The sequence below is a fragment of the Equus asinus genome, chromosome 23, assembly GCF_041296235.1.
Source record: "Equus asinus isolate D_3611 breed Donkey chromosome 23, EquAss-T2T_v2, whole genome shotgun sequence".
Taxonomy (NCBI): domain Eukaryota; kingdom Metazoa; phylum Chordata; class Mammalia; order Perissodactyla; family Equidae; genus Equus; species Equus asinus.
Window position 1 is genome coordinate 15,992,245 of NC_091812.1, and position 24,884 is coordinate 16,017,128.

General features: G+C 49.2%; 1 protein-coding gene across 5 annotated transcripts in view; it reads right to left on the reverse strand.

The window, feature by feature from the left end:
- Positions 1–24,884, reverse strand: part of DAPK1 (death associated protein kinase 1) — a 171,151-nt gene that overhangs the window by 44,836 nt on the left and 101,431 nt on the right. For all 5 annotated transcript variants that reach the window (XM_014826971.3, XM_044757003.2, XM_014826972.3 and 2 more), the window contains exons 4-13: positions 9,050–9,188; positions 7,213–7,342; positions 6,997–7,045; positions 6,869–6,895; positions 6,222–6,374; positions 5,816–5,861; positions 4,582–4,671; positions 3,205–3,297; positions 1,207–1,326; positions 670–768 (exon numbers count right to left, since the gene is read on the reverse strand). In XM_014826971.3, coding sequence (XP_014682457.1) covers positions 670–768; positions 1,207–1,326; positions 3,205–3,297; positions 4,582–4,671; positions 5,816–5,861; positions 6,222–6,374; positions 6,869–6,895; positions 6,997–7,045; positions 7,213–7,342; positions 9,050–9,188 — 946 coding nt within the window. The remainder of the gene's footprint in view (positions 1–669; positions 769–1,206; positions 1,327–3,204; positions 3,298–4,581; positions 4,672–5,815; positions 5,862–6,221; positions 6,375–6,868; positions 6,896–6,996; positions 7,046–7,212; positions 7,343–9,049; positions 9,189–24,884) is intronic.

Consider the following 24,884-nt stretch of genomic DNA (forward strand, 5'->3'; position numbering starts at 1 on the left):
AAGAGCAAGAAAACTCCCATTTCTCTTTTCAGTTGGGACAAAGGGGCTGAGGCCAGGGAGACCTTAACGTTGCGGGAAGCTGTGTGAAGGGGCTAGGGACCTCTCCGTACTATCTTTGCAGATTTTTTTGATAAGTCTAGAATTACTTCAAAACAAAAAGTTGTTTTTCTTTTCTGAAAACTCTCCTCTGGCCTCTGGTTGGAATTCGCTCTACTGTCAAGGGCCAGAGCCAGTCGCCCCCAGCTCTGTGGAAGTGCTGTGGACGCTGAGGGCGGAGCCACCGAAATGACTGTGTCCTCCTTACTCTGTTGCCCTGTAAACCTGCCAGCAAATACATTTCTGATGAGGCTAATTAGATAATAAAAGCTTTTCCAAATGTGACATCTAATAACACTGTGGAGTAAGTGTCATCAGCAAGGAGCAAATCGGGGTGTTTCACAAAGAAACGCTGACGTCGAGCAACCAGAGCCGAGAAGGAGACACGTTCGCCTCCTTGTCCATGACCTGTGTTGGACTGGACCAGGCTGCGTGAGCAGTTCATCTTCCTTTATAGGAAACTCAGAAATGAAGGAGGGCATACATGTTATTTTTCTCTGTTACTTCTATGATTAGGAGACATCTGGAAATACTTAAAACATTAATTCATTTGCAATAAAACAGAATTATGACCTTATCCTGGACATCAATTCTTGAGCCTCTTTTAATGAGCAACTGTAGTATTTGAATATTCCCACAGCCAGCAGCAATAAGTAACGGAGGTGTCCCATGCTGGAAAAGGAGAGAAAAAAATACTATTTTTCAGGTTTGGTAGGAAAGAAAAAGCCCAGCCGTCACTGCTGCCCCACACCTTCCCGTCTCAGCAGCACACACCTACTGCTGCGGGACAGGAACGGGGTGGTCAGAAGACCACAGCCGCCCTTCCGCTCTGGATTCACAATCAAAGGCGACATTTCCATTTGCAGGATAAGCACACTCAGAATTTCACAGGTAAAGGAGCAATCGGTGCATGCAGAAAGGCCCTCAATGAAATAAGGCCTTATTTCTGACTCAATCCACGCTTTAAACAGAAGTGACTTTTTCCACAGTATGGAGTTTGCAACAGGAAGGGAGAAGGAAGAAGCAGATGGGGTCTTTCCACTTTAAACTTGGAGGTACACGGTCTCTCTGACCAACCCCTCCACTCCCCCTGGCAGGACAGCATCTGACCTTGTTGGGTTGGTTAACATCGTAGTTGGACAATGAGCCCAGGAGGTGCTGCAGGCCTGGGACGTTGTCGTCGTTGATGGCGTGGATGATGGCTTTCATCACAAAGGAGTCTTCCTCATCCTCGAGAGACACAGCGAAGAGGGAAAAAGAGTGAGCTTGCCAGCCACCATCCTCTCATCAACATAAGAGAAATTCAGGCTCATTTGTTAAAAGGAGCATTCAGAGCAAAGCAAGCCATTTAATGCCAAAATCCACGTGGTGATGAAGGGAAGCAGGAGGTTAGTTTTGCCCCTGCCGTGTTGGAAACTAGCACCATCTACTATTTACCTGTGCCTCATGTCACCTGCATCATAACCCAGAGAGCGAACAGCTTTCAAGATTCAGATTTAGAACAATGATTGATGACAAACTACCCTTTGTGTTTATCTTAGGAATCTTTCAACATGTAGGCCCAGAAATGATGGGTGAGTATAATTCAGATTCTAAAAACCATAAAACCAAGGAAATGATACCTTTGAATAAGATACTCTTAATTTGTAATTTTCCCAATTACAGAATTGTCATTTTCTGATCACTGGAAAATCTTCCTTCTCTAGGTACAGAATAACGTGGCAAAACTCACTGAAAGTTGGTCACAATTATTAAAAAGTAATTGGCCCTTAAAGGGAAGAAATATAAAAATAAAGGCCAGAAAAAAGAAAACAGATACATTTCTAATTACAAAGGGAAAATAACCAGAGAATGTTGAACAAGTTTGTTAAATCTTTGCTACTTTGTCAAAGTTTTCTCATAATAAGAAATTCGCAAAATATGGTACATTAAAACCAAGGAATAAGCTAGAAAATCCCAAACAAAATTTCTGCACTTATAGAGGCCACTAAAATTTCGCATCTGGAAAAGTATATCTCCAGAGGCTTGGTCTCCGCCTGTGGGCGGAATGGAGGAAGCCGCTCTCTGAACTCTGCTCTCTCTTCTCTAAGACCCGAGTCCAAGCACACTTCGTGAGGGCTTTAAGGATATCTGTATAGAGGACACGTTTAAGAACGGCACTGGTTTTGCTTTTGTATCACAATCCAAGTTGATGAATAAGAGACATTTTCTTGAAAGCGACAGGAGAAATGCAATAAAGTGTGGTCACGACCAGCAGGATGCTGGGGTGGGAGAAAACCTGAGGTCTGCGAGGGGTCTTCCTACCCGGAGCTCCCACACAACCCTGGGCCCTCTCCTACCCTAAACTTTCCATTGTGACCCATCTATTTTCTCCATCTGATGATTCGGGATGATTTTAATTTATAATATTTAATCACTCCCATTACTTTACTTAGATTAACTGTTTTTACCTTGTCCCTGATCCCACTGCCACCTTCAAACAGTTCCCAAACCCAGCCTCCCCCCCTTCTGCTCCCTTCTCCTCCTGACTTGCTTCTCTCACACTTCTTTCCTCTTTTTAACATCTCCTCTTTTGACTCTACAAGGCTGGGCCTGGAGCCTCAGTGAAACCACTGGCTTTGGGGAGGAAAGACAGGGCAGGGCGGGTGTCTGATGGGCGACCCCGTGCCGGAGCCCAGCCTCCACTCAGGAAGCTGACCTTCAGCTGCAGCCATGGAGCAGGCTGGGGCCCACAGACCACCGCTCCCACCTTTTCTGGAGCTCTTGCCTCCAGGGTTACAAAGCCCTGCTGCCTGACTCAGGGGAGAGTCTCGTGAATTCAGATGGGCCAGTCAGACCTGAAGGGTTACCTTGACATTAGGTTTCAGTTTGGATTAGGGGAGAGAAATCATGGAGTGGTTCCCAAGGATCTTGGGCAGTCCATACAAAGCCAACACAGCAGGTGGGTAAGTGGGTTTAGCCTTCTGGTCTACCATGAACTCCACCCCAAGCCCCACTGCACTTCCCCTGACTTCAGGCTTTCTCAGTTGTTGAAGCAATTGAACAACTTAAGCTTCTAAATACACAGTGCTGAGCAGGAGCCTCACCAGGGCACACAGGCATGCTTACCAGGGTATCGTCACTTCTGGCAACACTCATGTTACTTCTGGACAAGAACGACCTGGACAATCTTTGGCACAGTGATATCAAGCGAACGGATTGCTTTAAAAAAAAGAGAGGAGAAAAGGGCAGGGGGAGGAGGAGAGAGATCTGAGGTAACAATACTCAAGTCCGTGCACCTCACAGTCTCTGCGACGGCGCTCACGGCTGGCAGCACGCAGGGGCGGGTGACGCCACAAGTGCATTTGCTTAAAGAATGCTTCTCACGGTCTCGTGAATCAAGACAACAGGACAGAGAGCAGCCTCCTGCAGTTCATCATTAAATTGCAGGACCGCACCCCCTGCCTCCCTTCTCTCAGCATCTCGTTCTCTGCTCCAGGAACGGGATCTGACCTAACAGCCCCACGCGTGCCCCTGCAGAGAAGCCGTACGCAGGCACCTTGCCCTGTGTCCTGGGTGCCCAGACAAGCTGGCAATGGTGGATAACGTGACTATCAAACCCCATACAGTGGCTGGGAATGACCCGGTGGGGACTCCTCAGACTACAGGACAAACACCCCTCCACTTACTCTCAAAGTAGACATACAGGTAAAGAACGCGTGTGTGTGTCTGTGTGTGAGGTGGTTCACTCTACATTTAAAGCCTTCTTCTAAGGGCTTCCCTGAGACTGACAGTTAAACCTTAAGTAACCCAGTGCTGCGGTCCCCCTCATCCCTATCGTGCCGCCCCCAACTCCATGTGTGCAAGAACACGGCGCATTTCCCATCCACTGCAGGGTAGACACGGCAGGGCCCTGCTTCCTCTGGACTGGACGTGACTCTGTGCTCGGGAAGCCATCCTGTCACCTGCCTAACCCTGAGTTTTGATTTGTTCGGGGATGGCTGGAATGCCCTTTAGAGCCACATCCCCCACAGAGGCCGTCCACACCGAAAAAGTGCAAGAGACCACACTGCAAATGCTCACCCCCCGCCCCCCCCCCCCCCCCCAGACCAAGGCTGGATTCAGACAACCATCCACACGAGTTCCGGTAGGAACATAATACCATGCTGCTTACCACAAAGAAGACATTTATTTAAAGTGGGGCTTGCTGAATTTAGAAAAAGACTCCACTAGAATTTTCCGTGCTGATTTAAAAATTTGCCTTGGGAATGGTTTTGATTTTAAAAAATGCAAAATTACATGCGAAGATACAAGTTAAAGAGGACTGATACTATTTTTGCTTATCTTTGAAAATAAGGTAATAGGGCAGAAGACTACAGAGTAAATTAAACAAAAAAAAAAAGGATGCACTTTTGTACCAACAGTATCAGAAGAGATGAGCCCTGACACGGGGAGCCTGACAGAGGAAACAGAGTTAGCGACTCTCTCCTTAGCAAACAATCTTACTTTCCATTTTTTCCGGGCTGCGAACTTCTTGAATTTCTCCATGTTTACGGCCGAGGCTTTTCTACTAAGTGCTTGTTGGGTATCTTTAGGCTACAAGGAAAGTCCAAGAAAGAAATTTAGAGCTCTCAGATTGTGGAACTGTGGTACCCAACAACTTTGCGAAACCTCTCATTCTTCAGGATGCTCACACATTCACCTCCCTAAACAACCACACAAGTTGGAATAATATGCAACACCCAGGAACCTGGTCTCGGGAGGCTAACTTCTGTGGCTAAGGGTGTGATACAATCCACAAAGACGGGATCTTGGGGAAAAGTGCAAAAGTTGAGCTTGGATCAAGCTGAATTACAACTTTCCACAAGTGAGTTTGGGAATGGCCAGATTCACGGTGAGGCCACCCATGTTGAGGCATCTGAACTCAAGGTCATCAAGTAGGGACCCCAGAGGTCAACAAATACGGCCTACCCTACAGCATTGGAATCCCTTCTACTGCATCTTTTTCAGAAGCCATTTAGCTCCACTGCTGAGAGACGGAGACCCCACTGCGTTCTGGGGGGCCCAGGAACTGCTGGGAGCTCGCGCAGACAAACAGTTCTCCAGCTGCCCCAAACCTACTTCTGTAATGCAAGTTACTGCATCGCAATCTGCTTATAGCTTCCATGATTTTATTCTGTAACTGCCATATTCCCCACCCTTAGTCCTTTCTGCTCCAGCTGAAGCAACTTCAGTTCTGGAACCCAGATGCTGACAGGCATCAGGTAGGTAACATCTAGGTGTAACATGTTAGCGGGTGGCCACAGGCCCGGGCACAAAGGCAGCTGTGCGAGCTGCTGGTGACCTCGTGGGATGAGTGCTCAGTGTTGGTGGATCTTCACATTTTTCAAGAGAAGCTGGAAATCCAGATTTGATATGATATCTAATGCTAGGAATTAATTAAAAAATTTTTAAAAATATTGTCTGGGCCAACATCCCACAGGTCAAACCAAAATTGGCTGTTGAGTGGACTTAACCTTCAGCTCTGTGTTTATAATCCTGCGTTCTGATAGCTTACTCCTCTCCACCTCTGCTATCATTAGGATACGCTCATCTCCAGTGGTCTTAAAATACGGCATAGCAGCAAACACAACACTCCAGGTGCGACCTGTGGTTAGGACCCATGGTAACTGGTAGTGCCCTAGGACAAATGAGCCAGGATGCCCTGTAACACCCAAACCCACCACAACGGGCCACTTACCTTGATCCAGGGGTGCTGCAGACTATCTTGAATCGTCATTCTCTTCCTTTGTGGGGGAGGGGAAAGAAAAAAAATGCTGTGACCAGAGAAGCAAACACGAAGGCTGTCCGCTTGCGGCCAGGCCTGCCAAGCAGATGCCTGAGAATGCAGACTGGGGCCCGCCCCATGGAAGGAAGCCCAAAACAAGGTCAGTCTCTGTGCGACCATTTCACTGTGCCCGCAGGGACTGACTGAGCAGGTACACAGGGCCCGGCCTGCATTTTCTGAAGTGTTTCACGTGGCACGCTTCCCTCTGCCAGGCAGAAACAACCAGGGTGTCATGAGCACAGCCATGAGCACAGGACAGGTACTAGCCCTCGTCCGCCGAGGCCAGGGCTGAGCCCTTTCAGGAATAACGGACACTCACTTTGGATCCTTGACGAGGAGTCTTCTTATGAAGTCCTTGGCTAGGGCACTGGTATTACTGAAGTATTCTTCCTCAAATTCATAGTTGACGGCAGATACGTTTGCTAACGTTTCTTGCTTAGTGTCTCCAAGGAATGGGGAGGCCCCACTTAGGCTGTTAATAAAGTGGAGCACAGAACACGAATAATTACCTGTCGTGTTGTCATTTCATTCCTCTAACATCTGACAAGGGGAGTGAGGATAAGATGATAATCTGGTGCCTGGGCAATGACTTCAGAATTCAATTACACTTTATAGGGCATGTAATTGTCATGAACAAAAGCTTCAGCTTAATGCAAAGGATGCATTTAAGAAGTTAATTTGGAACGGCATCTAGTAGTTAAAAAAATCCTCTCCCCTTCCCTCAGCAGGGATGGACAGCCACGGTTTCTTTCAGTGACTATGCGGCAGTTTCTGATGACTCATTTCAAATTAGGAGAAAATGTTTAATAGTATAAACTAAATGTGTTCTGGGGGTGGAAAATGAATATGTTTACATTAAAAAGCATAGATAAGCTGAAGAGATCAACGTGATACACAGAATGGTTAATACAACATACGGTCTCACAGACAGAGGAAAAGAACGTGCGTTTGGATTCTGGTACTTACAGAATATAGGTTATTACCCCAATACTCCTAAACACAAAACAAAAACGAAATAAAAAACAAAGGTCAGAAGAACAGTAAAATAAAACAATAAATCAGAAAGATGACTACATCGGGGGGGTGCTCCTTACCACATATCTGCCTCGAGACCGAGAGGTTCATAGTTGACTATCTCAGGAGCTGAGAGGAAATGAACGCACAGTTAGTTTCAGAAGGAAGCGAACTGATAGATTCTATCTTCTTGTATAAACCAGAAACAGGTACCAGGGAAATGATGTCACAGCCGGGGAATTTTGCCAGCATCATGTTTATGAGAAATAAGTAAACACATGAGTAAAGAAACTTACCAACAAACTCTGGGGTTCCAAATATGTTTTTGAATTCATTTCCAAAGTCAATTTTATGGGCCAACCCAAAGTCGATGATCTTGATCCGAGGTTTAGGGACATTTCTATCCAAAAGCATTATGTTTTCAGGCTTTAAAAAAGAGAAACAGTACAGCAATGCTCATAGTAGCCTTATTCAAAATAAGCAAAGGTGGAAACAACCTAATGTACATCAGCAGATGAATGGATCAACAAAATGTGGTGTCCACCTAGAATGAAACATTACTCAGCCTTAGAAAGGAAGTAAATTCTGACACGTGCTACAACATGGTGAACCCTCAAGACACGATGCTAACTGAAACACGCCAGACAAACAAGGACAGATACTGTATGATTGCACTTGTATGAAGTACCTAGAACAGGCAAATTCATAGACACAGAAAGCAGAATGCGGTAGCCAGGGACTGGGGCGGGGAATGGGGAGTCAGTGGTTAAGAGGTACAGAGTTTCAGTTTGGGAAGATCACTAAGTTCTAGAAAGGGATGGTGGTGACAGTTGCACAACAGTGTGAATGTACTTAATGCCACCGAACTGTATACTTAAAAAGGGTTAAAATGGTAACTTTTACTTTATGTTTATTTTGCCACAATAATAATCTTAAAAAGCTATCATATGTTACGCTAAAGACAAGGTGGCAGAATAGTTTTCCCTCTTCCCTGAAAAAACAACCAAAAAATAGGGATAACAGGGTAGTTGAAAGAGAACACCAGGAAAAATAAATGTCCTGGTTTAGGTTCTCCCAGAAGCAGACCTGAGACAGCGACTTGGGTACAAGCGGCTTATGTGGGAGGCGCTCCAGGGAACGCGTGCTGGAGAAACAGGGAAAGGGAAATAAGGAAGCCCATACAAGGTGTCTTATCAAGGCGGGGGTGACTCAGAGTTTCCCACCGGAGCGCAAGGGAGCTGGGGTGTTTACCCACCATCTCCCTGTCCCCTGCAGCTCAGAGCTGCTTCTGTGGCATTCGCCCTTTGGCGTTTCCAGCTCCCAGCGCCAGAAACCAGGTGCAGGCAGAGAGCCATGGCGTTCGCAGCAGCAATCCCTGCGGTGAGTTAGTGAGTGCTGGGGGATCTGGATGGGGTCTGGACAGCTCTGCTACAACAAGGAAGGAGAAATTCCTCCCTCCTCTGATGTCTTGTCCCAGCTCCAGTGATCAAAATCACTCACCTGGCTGCTTTGGGACACTGTCCTCACTACCGTGGATGGAGCTTGAGTCTTACACTGTCACTTCCTGTTGCTCATGTACATGTCTTCCCTTCCCAAAGAGACCACAACCTCTGTGACAGCTGGGAGTACGACATGCCATTTTAGCTCCCATAATGCCTTGCTTCTAGCTTGGCAAAGACTCCAATTAGCCAGTCTCAGAGTTTGGCAATTGCCAATGACAGTCCCGCTCGTAAGCCTTCGTATCAAGAGGAAACTAGAGATCAAGGCATCTTCCATCTTATGTGCCCTCAGCCACAGAGGGATGGAAACTGCATAACCGGTGGCCACTCCAGGCTGAAAATACCCCATAACCAACAGCAGCCCCCTTGTTTAAGGACCTGACTGAGAAAGCTCCTTAATTCTTGCCCAAGGATTCTAGAATATAATCATTAATCTCAGCCTCCATCCCACAAAAAGGTTAGGAGTTCCTGCAGTAGGCATGCATGATATACTTGCTGATTTATATTGATAACTGTTTGTTAAGCCCATAGAAGAAAAAAGTATCTCTTTCAGACGCCTCAAGTCTTCTTAGCAAACAAACAATCAGGGCCGTGTTGGCATAAGCCTCTCTCTGGCTCATGCTCAGTGACATACCTTCAGATCAAAGTGGGCAATCTGGAGGGAGTGCAGGTAGTAAACACCGTTAAGAATTTGCTTGAGAAATTCGGTTGCTTCCTCTTCAGTCAAAGATTCCTTTTCAGCCAAGAAGTCAAACAGCTCACCGCCTGCAACGCTGCAACCAGGAAGCAGAGGTGATTGATGCAGCCGGCCTTCCATCAACCTGTCTCGCACAGACTGTTGGTGCGCTCAGATCTCAGGCAAGAAATCAGCATGAGCACATGCTGAGACTGCCAAGCCAGGAGTCAGAATCTCGCCTCTCATCACTGGATGAGAATTCGGCCTTCAGGTACATTTGTACATTTGTCCTTGGGTACCATTTTCCTAATGTGCTAATGTTCACAAATGAGGGGAGGAAGCAGAGATGTGATGGGGGGAAAAATATCAATTGATCTTTAAAACATCTTAATCAAACAAATTTAAAGGCGAAGACAATTCACCGATTTAAAAAGGACCTACAAGCCAACTTTGTACAGAATTTATAGAATACATCTTCCTAGCCCAATCAGAGAGCACCTGGGAAGTTCATAATCTGTGAGTTAATCATTTTGAAACTCAAAATCACAACAGAGCCTGACAAAAATTTTTCCTTTTTTGTTTTGTATTTGTTTATATGTAAATACATACATATTTATAAAAATCACATTTAGTAATGAATTTAACAAATACCTTAACTCATAAGAATAAACTTATCACAATGCACAAAATCACAATGCACGTGGTTGTCTGGGTTACTGTGTCTGTCTCTCTGACCAGACTGGAAGCCCCTGGAGGACAGAGGTCAGCCCTGGCTGTGGCCCGCAGCTGCCCCCACCTTCTTGCACCGTGCCAGCCACATAGCAAGAGCTCAAAACATCTTTATCAAGTGGTTAAATGAACAAACTCCCCTAAAAAATTCACGGTAGTGATAAATGGCAAATAACAGGGAACTTTTAATAAGAGTTTTTATAAGTTAATCTTGATCAAGTTTAACTGTACATTCACAACATAATAATTATCTGCAATTACCCATGTAACTGCTGTGTGCGTTATCTTTCTTTCCACAGATGGCTCCATAAACATACCTACCATGTCTACATCCAGAACAAGATAGCTACTGCTGGTGACATTAAACTCAAACGACAAAAAAGCCGTTTTCTTAAGGAAAAGCTTCAGGTCCGGTCCCTTCACCCTCTAAGTCCGTGTTTTGCTAAGCCCGTCCCAGGGTCCACTGGCATCAGAACTGCTTGGTGTGTTTTAAAAACACAGATTCTGGGCCTGACTTCCAAACTGCTGCCTGGGAGTTTCAAAGGGTGGGGGCCAGGAGACAAGCACCCCAGCTGATTCTCAGCACACCATAGACTGAGGCCAGTTTTCAAAGTCTTGATTACATGGTCCTCCCTCTGATACATAACTTTGGGATATTTATCCAGAGGGCGAGGTGACTCCACCCCTGGGACCCCAGTAGATAGCCGGCAGATCTGCCACATGCCACATGGTGAGAAGCCCCCGTGGGTGGCAGAGGCCTGCAGCTGGCACCAACACTGCCAGGCAGTGGCCTTCCTGCCTGCCCCCTCCCAGCCTCGCTGCCCTCTCCTCTCCAAGCGCCCTCGGCCACGCATCTCGAACCGGCTCCCACTCAATGCCACGAGCCCTCCGCTTCTCACTTTTCTGTCTTCTTATCCCTCTTAAAACCAACAAAATGGGAAGAGGGAATCTTTCAACTATAGGGAACAAAAAGGAAGAAAAAATGGGAAACTGTGAACCGACCAATGCTGAGAAAGATGCGCTATCATCTGCTTCTGTGCTCTCTGGCGTTGGTGGCATTGCTTAAGTGACTGCAGCATCTTGGGCACATAGTGTAGGGATGGTCCAGAGTGCGTGCATCCGGCTCGTCTTAATTCTGCAGCTGGAAGGTTATTCCTTCCCCCTGAGCCTCATTTCCTCATCAAACAGGAATAATAGGACCTATTCCTTTGCGGGTTTTAAGGATTAAAGAAAATAAATATATGTGAAGCAGCTGGCAGGTCTGGCTTGGGGCTGAGGGCCTGTCAGTGGCACTGTGCCATCATAAAGGAAGGAACCACCATTCCTGTAGAATGCCAACGCTCTCCCTCCCCCGCCCCGGGCAGCCCACAGGATGGGAGCCCCTCCCTGCCCTGCCTCTCCCCTCTCCCCCTCACATCCACTGGTCTGGCCTAACCATGGCACGCCCAAGATGAGGGGGCTCCTGGCCCCAGCCTTTCCTCGCTCTGGCTCCCTTCAGGGTCTTCCCCACTCCCCATCGCTCGCACAGACTGCTTGTGCTTTTACTTATTTGTTTATATTTTGTTGAGGAAGATTCGCCCTGAGCTAACATCTGTGTCTGTCTTCCTCTGTTTTGTATGTGGGTCACTGCCACAACATGGCCTCCAACAAGGGGTAGAGGTCCGCAGCCAGGAACTGAACCTGGGCTGCCAAAGGGCCGTGCATGAAATTTAACCACGAGGCCACGGGCTGGCCCCAGAATGCTTGTTCTTTTAAATACATCAATACGTCTCCTGACAATGAGAAATGCCTGGGGTTTCGCTGCCTGCATCTCATAGCACCCAAACAGCTCAGTGGGGCGTGGAGATCCAGTCCTTCCTAGGAACCCGGCCACTGCCCCAGGCCAGGCCTTTGCTCCTCTTCTTTGGCTGGCTTTCCCTCCCTCACATGTCCCCTGAGCTTCCTCCAGTCAGTGAAGAGCAGCCTACTTCATCCTCCTGAGGGCTCTAGGCTCTGTGAGGCAGAAGGGCAGAGGGCAAGGAGACCCGGTCGAAATCCTGCCCAGTTACCCAACCTTACCGCATCTGGGATTCCTCTCTGTAAGAGAAGGGACAATCGCACCCTGTAAAGTTGTTCTGAGGTTCCAGGACGTGTAGAGCCTGTCAGGGCTCAAGAAATGCTGCTTTCTTCCCATCCGGCTTCAAACCAAGGGTCCTCCCAGAGCAGCAGTGGTGTGCTGGACTGTAGTTAACAACCGGCTCTCTGGGGTTGGGTGGGGCAAGCTCATTCCCAAGGGGTCATATTCCCACCATGGTCATTTCAAGCTACTCACGTGACGGCAGTGACTGTGGAGTTGGGAGAGGATGTGCCCTGGGGGAGCCAGCTACCTGGCCCACTGAGGCATTATGTATTTTCCAAAGATAGTGTAAAAGCATGTCACCCCATGTGTTCGTCTGTGCTGTGATCCTGCATCTGTGGCTTCACCTCCTTGAATCTGCCATCGCCACACACCAAGGGCAGGAGTGTGCACTCACCAGCGGAGCGACGGTGGAAACAGGTGACAACACCCCTACCCAAGCCCCCCGCGATCACTCCTAAGCCCAGGGGGGATCCCCAGGGTCCCGCACCCACCAGCAGGAAAGGCCTCCCCTCGCCATTAGCAGGGAGGCCCTGCCCAGAAGCCAGAACAAAGAGAAGCTCCTGGTGGGCCTGGCATGGCACCAGACCGCAAGCTGCCACTGAGCTCACGGTCTCCGGCGCACGGCTCAGTGCAGGGGGCACTCGGACTTCCCGTAGACGTGCTTGGGGACACGGCTGGAGCTCCAGCGCCTGGCTCTGCGGCGCGGGGGAAGGCTCCGGGGTCCCACATCTTCCCAGCAGGGAAAGCCTCTGCTCACCATTAGCAGGGAGGCCATGCCCAGAATCCAGGACAAACGGAAGCTCCCAGTGGGAGGATCCCCTGGGGTGGCTCCAGGCCGCAAGCTGCTGCTGGGCTCATGGTCTCCTGCACACGGGTCGGTGCAGGGGGTGCCCAGACTTCCCGTGGATGCGCTTGGGGCCTGGGTGGAGCTCCAACACCCGGCTCTGTGGCCTGGGGGGTCGCTCCAGGGTCCCGCACTCCCCCAGCAGGGAGGGCCTCTGCTCGCCATTGGCCCCGCCCAGCATTCAGAACACCAGGAAGCTCCCTAGAGCAGAATTCCCCACAAGGCAGCAGCTTACAAGCCACTGCCAGGCCCACGGACTATGGCCGTGTCCCAGACGAGGCAAGGGGCTCCCAGAGATCCCGTGAGAGTGAAGTGGGGCAGAGTAGAGCTCCGGTGAAACAGCTATGTAGCCCGGGGGGATCTCCAGGTTCTTACGGCAGCCTCAGCGAAAGCCTCTGCACAGCACTAGTGGAGAGGGCCCAACTGGCAATCGCAAGGCGGGAAGGCCCTGGGGCAAAAGCAGCACAGCTAGGTGAGCTAACGACAGACTGCAGAAGATACCCATAGCTCTGCTGGGACCTATAGTGGACAAGTGTGATCTGGTGGGCTCTGTTAGAGACAAATCGGAGATTATAGGTGATCCTGCTCCTGGCTGACGGGAAAGCCCACAACACCGCTGCAGACCACAAGGAGGGAACGCATCTAGGTGGGCTGCAGCAGTAGGCACCAGCAGCCTGAGGCCCCCTTGCGATTGCCCCCACAACTGATGAGGGACCCCACAGGACCACTGTGACTACGAGGAGGGGTCCAGGCCCAGTCAGTAACAGCTGACAGGGTTCCTGGTTGGTGCAGTCTAAACAGCTTCCCCCCCACCCCACACACACCAGACGCAACAAGTGGAAGCAGCAACTAAACTCTATCTCTATGAGGAGGCACAAATCCATGCCATCAAGCAGTATGAAAAAATATATTAAATCTCCAGAACAGAAGGAAAATGATAAGCACCCAGAAAACAATCCCAAAGACAATGAAATCTATAACCTAAATGACGATGATTTCAAAACTGCCATTATGAAAAAACTCAATGACCTAAAAGAGAATTCAGATAGACAACTCAATGAGTTCAGGAGCTATGTCACAAAAGAGCTTGACACTATAAAGAAGAACCAATTAGAAATACTGGAGAGGAAGAACACAATGGAGGAGATTAAGAAAAATCTGGACTCTCTGAACAGTAGGGTCGATAATATGGAGGACAGAATTAGCAATTTGGAGGACAGGAATATAGAAATGCTGCAGGCAGAGGAGGAGAGAGAATTAAGACTAAAAAGAAATGAAGAAACTCTCCAAGAATTATCCAACTCAATTAGGAGATGCAACATAAGGATTATAGGTATGCCAGAGGGAGAAGAGAAGGAGAAAGGGGCAGAAGGCCTGTTCAAAGAAATAATAGCTGAGAACTTTCCAAACTTGGGAAGAGAGATGGAACTTCACGTCACAGAAGCCAATAGATCTCCAAACTTTATTAATGCAAGAAGACCAACCCCAAGGCATATAGTAGTGAAACTGGCAAAAGTCAACGACAAAGAGAAAATACTGAGGGCAGCCAGGCAGAAGAAAATAACTTACAAAGGAAACCCCATAAGGCTATCAGCAGATTTCTCAGGAGAGACCTTACAGGCTAGAAGAGATTGGAATGAAATATTCAAAACTCTGAAGGACAAAAACCTGCAGCCAAGAATACTCTACCCAGCAAAAATATCCTTCAATTACGATGGGGAAATAAAAACTTTCCAAGATAAACAAAAGTTAAGGAAGAAGTAAAGCGATCCCAGGAGTTCACCGGTTTGGATCCTGGCCGTGGACCTACGCACCGCTTATAAAACCATGCTTTGGCAGGTGTCCCATACACAAAGTAGAGGAAGATGGGCATGGTTGTTAGATCATGGCCAATCTTCCTCAGCAAAAAGAGGAGGACTGGCAGTGGATGTTAGTTCAGGGCTAATCTTACTCAAAAACAAACAAAAAAAAAACCACAAGAAGTAAAGCGATCCCAAAACCATTGTGTGGTGAGGAGAAACCCTGGAGACGAGACACCCCATAAAGAGAGAAAGAAGTGAGAAGCACTGAGCAAGGAAGGAGCCCTGGAAGTGGACCCTCCAGTCCAGCTGAGGCCACAGAGGTCAGACTGTCCACCTGAGCCCTTCCAGAATTCCTGACCCACAAGCTGTGAGCACAAGAAAACGGCCATTGTAAGCTGCTGTGGTGGACACCACGAGCATCCCCTGCATTCCTCCTGGAGGAAGGATCTGCTGTCCCCACTGCTGAGGATGGAGGCAGCACAGCCCTCCACCCTCACCCCTCCTGGGCTGGCCTCTGCTGCAGAGCTGCTCGCTCAAGGTCACGTCCTTTCCCAGGAAGCCCACAGCCAATGGCTGATCAGTGCGGGAGCATAAAGCAGGGGTGGACAAACTTCTATGAATGGCTAGAAACTAAGTATTTTAGGCTGTGTGGGCCATACAGCTTCTGTTACAACTAATCAACTCTGCCCAAGCAGCATGAACCGGCCTTACACAATATGCAAACGAGGGGGTGTGGCTGTGTTCCAATAAAACTCAATTTACAAAAACAGGTGGCCACCTGGATTTGGCCTGTGCACTATCATTTGCCCAGACCTAATACAAGACCAGGTCCTCTCAGCCGGAGCTGCGGCGACTCTCAAGGGTCATTCTGGCTCCAGGACTCTGTTGGGCCAGCTGGGGCTGTCACTGAGCTGCAAGGCAGCACGACTTCTGCCCACTCCTGCTCCTTCCCCCGCTTCCCAAGTCTTGATCCTAAGGGCAGTTCTTAAGAAACATCCTGCACACTTGTCGCCATCTCGGAGTCTGCTTCCCAGGGATCCCAACCGGCACCACCCTGAGCTTGGCGGTCATTTGTTACGCAGCAATAGATGACCAGGACTCTTACCACCTTTGAACTGGGTCTCTTTATGCGGCTCAGCCAATGGAAATCAGGTTTGCCTTTCTCTGGGCCTGGTCACCTGGTGCCCCATTCAGTCTTCTTGCGCTGAGCAACTCAACTCCAACAGTGCTTCCCGACCACAGAAGTGAGAACCAGGCACGAACCCTGGAGCCCCCTGGGCGAGGGACCAGCCTGCAAAGTGGCAGTGCCTGATCAACTGAGAGAGGAGGCTCAGTCGGCTCCAGTTTCTGCCTCTCCCCTTCGCCAGGCCTGTGCAAATCTCATGTTGTTCACAATGCGGTCCACACTGCCACTTGCCCAGGCGCCAAACTGTTCAGCTAGATGCGAAGAGGGCTGGGAGAGCCCCCATCTCCCTGGGCCCATCACTGGCTCCCTGATGCCCTGAAAGCCCTATATACATATTCTTCCTCCTTCACGCCAATCTGGGAAGGCACATGTTCTAGCCATGAACCTCTACTTATAAAATCTTTAGTCAGTAATGAAAGTAATTGAAACCGAGTGATTTCAGCAAAGGTTTGGGAGCACAATAAGCATCATCTGATAATCTACCCCCTGCAGGTAGCCCCCCAAATCTCAGAAGGTAGACAGTGACTGCAAGATGCTTTCCACATGGGAACTTGCACAGACGTGCTAGAACCGGAAGGCAAACGCTTCCGATGCTGCTGCTGAACGGCAGAAAGACGCTAACGAGGAAATCAGCCAAGACCTTAGTACTTTTGCTCGTTGTTCCAAATGTTACACCCTGCTTAAGAAGGAAGATGGAGAGAGAGATGAGCAATCTGAGCAGCAAATTTAGAAAGCGTTTCACCTCCTTTATTAGGTCTTTGAGCCAGAGGGTTTTAAATTATAGCATCATCATGAAAATTGTGTGAAATGCATGCTAATAAGCATTGGCTGTTTTCACCAAGACAGCTGGAAAATATGAAGGTTCCCTCTCCTCCCCTACCCCCAAGGCCTCCCAGAAAACCTAGCGGGAACAGAATGTAATTAGGACACATCACAGCTTTAAAACAAAGTGGGCCTTCAGGGTGATGTAAGAGAAACTATTAACGGGATTCCAATTTCTAGATTAACACTATTCACAGTCCCTGCAGCCATCTTTGGAAAATATAATGTCCTACTACCTATGACAGACGAACTGAAGTCCTCAATCTTATTTCAACCTAAATGTCTATTTTATAAGGGTTAGGGATAGGTAGTTGTCTTAATTTGCTAGGGCTGCACTAACAGACTAGATGGTTTAAAATAACACAAATGTACTGTCTCCTAGCTCTGGAGGCCAGAAGTCTGAAATGAAGGCGCCAGCAGGGTCTGCTCCGCCTGAAGCCTGCAGGGAAGTCCTTCTGTGTGCTCCCAGCCTCAGCAGGTTGCCGGCAGCCTCCGGTGCTCCCCCGCTGCGGACGCACCACTCCCAGCCTCCGCTGCACGGCCCTCTCCCGGCCTCTCCATGTCTGGGTCTGCGCCTAACCTCCCCCTTTCTGTAGGTTCACCGGTCAGGTCAGAATGCATTAGGGCCCACTCCAGCGGCCTCCTTTTAACCTAGTCACATCTGCTAAGGCCCTGTTTTCAACTAAGGTCACATCCTGAGGTGCTGTAGGTTAGGACTTCAACAGAGCTTTTTGGGAAGGACACAGTTCATCCTGTAAGGTGGCAGTTGCTCACAGGCTACAAATAAATGTTACAGAACGGCTACAGCAGCTCGGGATCAAGGATAGGAGCAATGCGCAGGGGCAATCCGAGTCCACTGACGCTTTTTGCTAGTCTTGCTGTCAGATTCTCTGCTGTTACGACAACTTTCACATTCGGGTCAGGAAACGTGGATAAGAAACGCATATCTGGTCCATCCTGAAGAATGTCCCCAGCACCTTGAGATGATTCTCTCCCAGAGCTGATCTGCGGGTGGATGACGATGTGAAGGCGCGCCTGGAAGCACCCAACCACCTCTTGGCTCTGCCTTCAAGTGCAGCAAAAATCGGAGCTTGGCTCCACGGCCCAAGCCGCGTGCTGAGCACCCTTCTCGTTAAGCCAGGGACGCGGGCGGGTTTTCAGGCTCTCGCAGCTCCCATTCTAATGGAAATGCCTCGGTTCCGCTGGCTCACGTTCTAACGTTCTAAGAGGAAGTCCCCGGGTAGCCGAGAACCTTGCGGAATGTGAAAGGCAGGCTCTGTGCATTTGTGAAACAGGTGTGAATCTAAGGTCGGAAGCAGATTGAGGGTTTGAGAACACCACTCTTTGCCTATATACTGTGTTGCCCCTTAAATCACATAAATAGTATCAAAGGAGTTCCTGACCTTCGCACCTCCTCTGAATTAGCCTGGCTTCCTTTGAATTCAAAATCCAAGCTGCATCTGAAAATACATTTTCTGTCTGTCTTTACCTCAAATTCAAGTAACAACTTAAAAACAGCTTTGGGGATACTCATGGAAAAGAATGCCTGTCACTCAAATTCACAGGGGAAGTGACGTTTCATTTTACCAGGAAGTTGTGCAGAAGCAGGGAGGAGCCTGTGGAAGCTTCTAGAAGGAAATCCCTAGGGGAAGGAGATCCCTCAAGGTGAACATGCGGTGGAGGCAGGCATTCTGGGTTTCCATCTGGGCTCTGTGCCCTCAGGGAGTTCAGTTACTTTCTGAGGCACGGTTTGTTCGTCTGTAGAGTGGGGATATTAATACCTACTGTTCATTATTACTACTGGGGGTGAATGGGGATAACATGACTTAGGATATGAGCGTCTGTCACATGGTAAGTATGTCAACATTCCCTCAGCCATCCTTAGCTCCTCTCAGCCACACACGTCTGGGTAAGAGAAGCCCCTGACGCTCCTCTCTGTGTATCTCTTGTGCAGATGCTGGCCTGTGGAGTGGGACTCCGACGTGGCTGTCGTGGGAACAACGGAACCAGGCCACACACACACTCCTGTGGTTAAACAGCAGGCGTTTCCGGAAATCGGTCAACACTCCTGGGGCCAAAAATCTGGGGGAGAAGCGGGTTCTTAGATATGAAATAAGTTGGAAAGTGGTCTTGGCTCCCTGAACCGTCCCTTGGGTCTGGACACAGAGGAATCCACATGTGCTTGAGAGCAGCCGGGGGAGAGAGGCTGCCCTGGGAGGAAGGGGACGGGGGCTGAGGGCGGGGCGCCGTGCCGGCAGCCCAAACCCAACGCCACCCATTTCTTGCGATTCTCTAGTTCCCTCCTGTTAAACAAAGACTTAACTAACATGCTTCTGTCCAGTCTCAATTACGCAACGGGAAATTAAGGACAAAAGGCTTTTCTTGCCTAGGCAAAAGTGGTAAGAGAACACTGAGGCCAGTACAGAGGTGACAGATGATTAGAAAGAGGCCTCAAGGGAAGTTCAATCTCAGGGGCCACAGCGCCCCCCACAGCCAGATGCCCCTCCCCTGCGCCCCCAGGCGCCAACCCAGCAGATCCGGGCTAACCCAGGGAAATGGCCCGTTCCCTTACAGAAGCCACTCCATCTGGGGAGGACTGAACTTTAGCTTGGTCTCTTAAAACTATTATACAAGAAATACATATATTCTCCTTAAGAAAAATTAAAACATCCATATATAAAACTGAAGTCCCTCTGTCCATCTCCAGCTGTGGCAGACGAACGTGCTGTGGCCTCCCAGCCTCACTTCCTTGGTATTACTACTTTGGGCCAATCTGATGATGAAATAATGAATCAGTGTCTTATCCTGCATTTCCCTGCTCAGTAGTGAGACATACTCTCTCACTTTGAAAGAGTGATCATCTGTCATATGTTTATCGGCTGTTTGTAGCTGTGTCCCATTTTTCTACTGGACTGTCAAGTGTTTCTAACTTTAACTGATCGAGTCCCTTACATCCTTTTGATACTAAACTTTGATCTCTTATATATTCCAAATGTTTTCTCCCAATCTATTTGCCATTTAACTTTGCTTAAAGTGATGTTTAGTTAAACAGAGATTCTAAAGTTGCATGCAGTCAAACTTATCACTCAAGAAATCAAGATTTTCCAGGGGGCCGGCTCGGTGGCAGAGCGGTTAAGTTCACATGTTCTGCTTCTTGGCGGCCTGGAGTTCACCGGTTTGGATCCCAGGTGCGGAGATGGCACTGCTTGGCACCCCACATATAAAGTAGAGGAAGATGGTAACGGATGCTAGCTCAGGGCCAGTCTTCCTCAGCAAAAAGAGGAGGATTGGCAGTAGTTAGCTCAGGGCTAATCTTCCTCAAAAAAAAAGATTTTCTAAACCAAAAGTGAGGACAATGAAATATCAGGTGGAGTTCAGCAGCTGTGTGATCCAGGGCACGGAACTTCATCTTGCTGTGCCTGTAGATCTAATAATGGCTGCTAGTGAGCTCAGAGAGGCAGAGGGAACTTCAAAGGACTTTTTCCCAGCACTATTGTTCCTCCCCAAACGCCTGCCTGTCTCTCGATTAGGAGCTGCACAGGGGCAGCTCCACATCCCGGCGCGCCCCTGAATCATTACAGTGGTACACTGGAGCGCCGAGAGCCGCTGACACGCATCTCTTCCCAAACCCACTGTTTGTGACATCGCGTCAGAACTGGCAATTGGCCTTGGTGGCATTTGTACCATAGAAATAGACAACGTTACAAATCAGGGCTTTTCTTGCCTGGAGAGCCGGTCGTTACCCATTTACCAGCACACCACCGACCTCCAGTGTCCGAGGCACAGACACCTGCTGCACGACCTGGGTTGGGAGCTGCTGCTCCTGTCAGAAACTCCCGCTCACGTGGCCTGAACTCCGGCTCTGGTACCGCAGGTCCTGATTCTGCCTCTAGCACAGAGGTTGGCACGCTTCCCGGAAGAGGCTTTGTGGGCCAGAGTCTCCGCCGCGACTTCAGCTCTGCTACATGTGCTTCTTGCCTTTGTCCTCAACCATTTCAAACGCAGCCCCTTCTTTTCTTGAAGTCTCGACATAAGCAGCCGGAGGCTTTGGCCCACTGGCTGCAGTTTGCCAACCTCTGCTCACGGACAACACAGGTCGCAGAATACAAGCCACACTGTGACCTATGCAACTGTTCTTCCCGTCTCTGAAAATGGCTCTCGCACACCCCTGGGTCTTTTCTTCTCAAGCCCAGGATTCTGCCAGGGTTGCTCCTAAAGTCCATTTCAAATACAGGGGAAGTGATTTAGAATGTTTCTAGAATCTGCTTTACCAGGACTCTGTAGCTGTGGTGGGCACTGACATTACAGACCAGTTAATGGCAGGAAAGGTACAGAAATCTGGACTGAGGTCAGTCAAGGGCTCTGGCCAACTCCAGAGTGTCACAAGACCCAGAGGAAGCAGAGCACAGGGGACCTATCCATGTGCTAGCTGTGTGATCCAGGGCAGGGCACTTAACCTTTCTGGGCCTCTGGCAGAATAAAGATGGCCGCAAATTCTCTGACACTACCCAGTGAGAGCTGCGGTCTCCTTCCCCTCTCCGAGAGTCTGTGCAGGCTGTGACTGCTCGATCAACAGAAGATGGGAGAAGCGATGCTGCATCGGTCTTAAGACACGGGCAGCCTTCTCGTCCTGTGTGGAACACCTGCTCTGGGTGCGGCTGCCACCTGGTGGAGAGCCCAGCAAGACCAGGAGAGGCGCACACGGAGCGGAGCCAACACCCCCGACTGCCTCCCGGCAGCAGCCAGCACCACCTTGCTGGTGGGGTGACAGAGACGTCTCAGAAGGGGGCCTGCAGCACCAGACAGTCACTCCACTGATGCTACAGGGAGCAGAGAGGAGCTGGCCCAGCCAAGCCCTGCCCACGTCGTAGACCCACGATCAAAATGACTGGTGCCACCTTAAGCCAGTAAGCTTTGGAGGGGTTTGTCAGGCAGCAAAAGACACCCAGAATGGGCCTCAGACCCCACCTCCCTGGGCCTTCTCGAGGGTTAGACTTGTGCTGGGCTCAAAGCCTGGCACACGAAAGTCCTCAATGAATGACAATTATTACTCAGAAAAAATACAGCTGCTTGAGCTCCTTCCAGGGAGGGACAACATTTTACCTCCTCATCTCAGGCGGTGTGCTCTTGCAGGCCAAGCTTCCTGAGGAGGCTCATGTTTTTCGTGGCTTCTTCATTAAATGAGATGAAATGAAAAGCACTTAGCACAGAGTATGGCAGACAGTGGTTACCCAGGAAACGTTCACTCCCTCCCTTTCAAAAAATCCTTCCGCTTTTACACCCAGAAACTTTCTAAAAGCTTTGTCTCACTTGCACTCCCTGCCCATCACGTAATCACCTGGGCAGCTATGCCCAAGGCCCAAACTCTCCCCAAACTAACGATTTTATTTCAGATCCTTTGCCTCCAGGTAGACATGGGGCCTCCAGGATTCAAGGGGGCCAGACTATTGAAACTGGCAAGAAAAGCTGAAATTGTATCGAATAAGCAGAAAGTTGGTCTATATGCTTTTAGGAACGTACACTTTGTGCATGAGGGCCCAAACCTGTTAGCTCTGCCAGCTGTGGCAAGAAAAGGAAGATTCCAGCTTATAAAAAGACCTGCGTTTGGAAATAATTTGGGATCCCCAAAAGGTCCCTTGCCTCAAAAATCTGGTCTTCTATTGTCAAGGAGAACTCATCTGTGAAGCTGGATTAAAGTGTGGCCTCTATGGAAAACTGAAGATTTTAAAGCAATCACTTTCATTCATAAATGAAAGAGCAGAATCACGACTTCCTTTCTGTATCCAAGATGGAAACAGAACGCTGGATTAGTAAACAGAAAATGCATCATGATTTATCACCACCAGCGGGCGTGACATGACACAGGACCAGCACACATGACTGAGCTGTTCAGAAGGTGGCAGCAGCTGTGGACAGAGAATAATCAGGACTAGCTCCAGTCCGAGCGTCCCCTGACACGCTCCCCCAGCCCTCACTGAGATGACCGCGTGCACAAAGTCAAGGCCAAGTGATGGAGCGGCAGTCTACTGAGGCAGATTTTCAAACAAGAGGCTGCAGTTCTCAGCTAGACATGGCACTAAAAAATAAAACCTTTATTTTTTTTCAAATCGAAGAAGCTTTATGTGGAATATAATGCGGCATTTATAAAACAAGCCAACAAACCAAAAACACTTTTGCTTCTCTCTTTCTCTTCCTCTTTCAGGGAGCAGAGTCTGCTTGCCCTCTACCACTGACTAGATCAAAATGATTCCAACTCTTGAAAACATGAGACTAGTTCCGAGATGTGGTTTGTAAGAGCCAGCTCTCTGGAGAAGAAAGCCTTCATGGTTGTTTTTTGGGTGATCCAGGCCTGCTGCTCAGGCCGCGGGGTGACACTCAGGCCTAAGGCTGCCTTATATAGGCAGTCATCACACCCACGGTGCATTAACCTGAGCCACAGCCCTCCCACCCCTGACTCTGGGTCCTCGCTCATTTCTGATTCCCTACTTGCATTTTTGTTTCCAAATTGGAAAGGGACAGAGGGGACATGGGAAAGGGAATGGGTGGGGGAGGTAACATAAAAATATTACAAATAGATAAAATCAGGTTAAAGCTTCCAGAAATGAAAACGATGGAGTCCATCCGTTCAGGAAGAGAAACAGGAGAAAAGTAAGACAGCAAGAACGGAAACCTCAGTAGAACAACGGCTCAAAGTGCTTCCCAAATTATTATATGAGACTAAAGGATGCCCTTGGAGAGAGGTAACAACGTGCAAGGAAGGGCCGTGTCGGGAGCCCGACGTGGATGCTTGGAGAACCTCGGGTCTCTAGGTAAAGTGGTCAGGAGCCCCGGACCTGGAGCCCCCAGGCCTCAATTCCACTGAGGGTGGAGGGAAGAAGAAAGGGAGGGCAGAGAGGGAAAGGCAAAGGCATCCACTCCAGTTGAATGATAAATTCAGATGAGAAAAAGCAGGTGCCAGTGCACGTGAAAGGGACCCAGGGTCGGAGTAGGTCCTTAGCTCCCCGTGCTGGGAACGCAGGGTGCATTAAAATCTGAAGCACAAGGCCAGGCCCTGTTGTTCAACATCCTGAGGATGGCAGACAGCCTTGGGCCCTACATTTTAAGAGAGACATGGAGACTGGAGAATATTCAGGAAATGCCACGCTGACAATGAGGGAGACACACGAGGCTGTCAACAGAGACTGTCCCCTCCCTAGGAAGTTTAGTGAGGCCGGGAGGTGCAGGAATGCTGGGCACTGTTGGCCCCAGGAATGAAGGAATCATTGGCTGCGCTGGTTCAGACAGGAAGCCCACTAGAAAGGCCACATGTGGCCTTCTGGGCATGGTGTCCCAGAGTTCAACGGCCAAACCTGCCAACTGGGTTACCACAAATGGGGTACAGGTATTCAGAGGTACAGGAGCCCCAGCCCTCAGGTGTCTGGATGGGGTCCAGAGCTACCTGGCTGGACCTTGAGGGTGGTCATCTCCAGCCACGAATGGCCTCATGCATTTACTCAGGGCTCTGAACAAATGATCACGTGCAATGTGCACTGGCATGATGTGACAAAGGGACGAGAAGCACGGCTACAGGCAGTATGGTGGGGGAGCGTGGGTGGGGAGGAGGGGCTGAGAGGCAAACTGTAGCTCCAATCGGTCCACGCAGGTTTCTTGAACTAAAGAATGCACTCATATAAAGGGAAATCAGAAACTCAGCAAGACTGACCACAGCGGACGCCAAGCCTTTTTTTACTCTAATGGCTTCAGTCCAAGCTTTGGAGACCCACAAAAATAACTAGGCCAATCAAAAGTGGGGCAAACGGAAAAGCCGGGGCAGCCAGACCTCTCTTCAGCCTGGGTCGCTAGAACAAAAGGCCAGTGGGAAGTAAACCAAGCTGGGGCAGCCGTAGATGGAGGGTCACTCCAAACTCAGCCTGTCCCGTCTAGAAGGAAACAAGGAAGGCTATCATCCAGGGATGCACAGCCACCCATCTCCTCCCACTCTGCGACTGGGTTTATCATGACAAGCCAGTGCAAAGGGCTTAAACGAAAGCTGCTGATTGTTGTTAACGACCCGGAAATCTTGGGATGAAAGACCACCGGCCTATCAGATAGGGGCACCAGCCAACCTGGAGGATGGTGCTGCCCGTTCTTTAGCCACCCCTAGATGTGGAAAGCTATGATTTAAAATGGGAGTGAAGTAGAGTGGTCCTTCCTGAGTTTGAGGATGGATTAGAGGAGGAGGAAGATGACTTGGAAGAGGAAGAGGTGGAAAAGGTGAAAGAGCTGACATTCACCCAGCAGGTGGTGAAGCT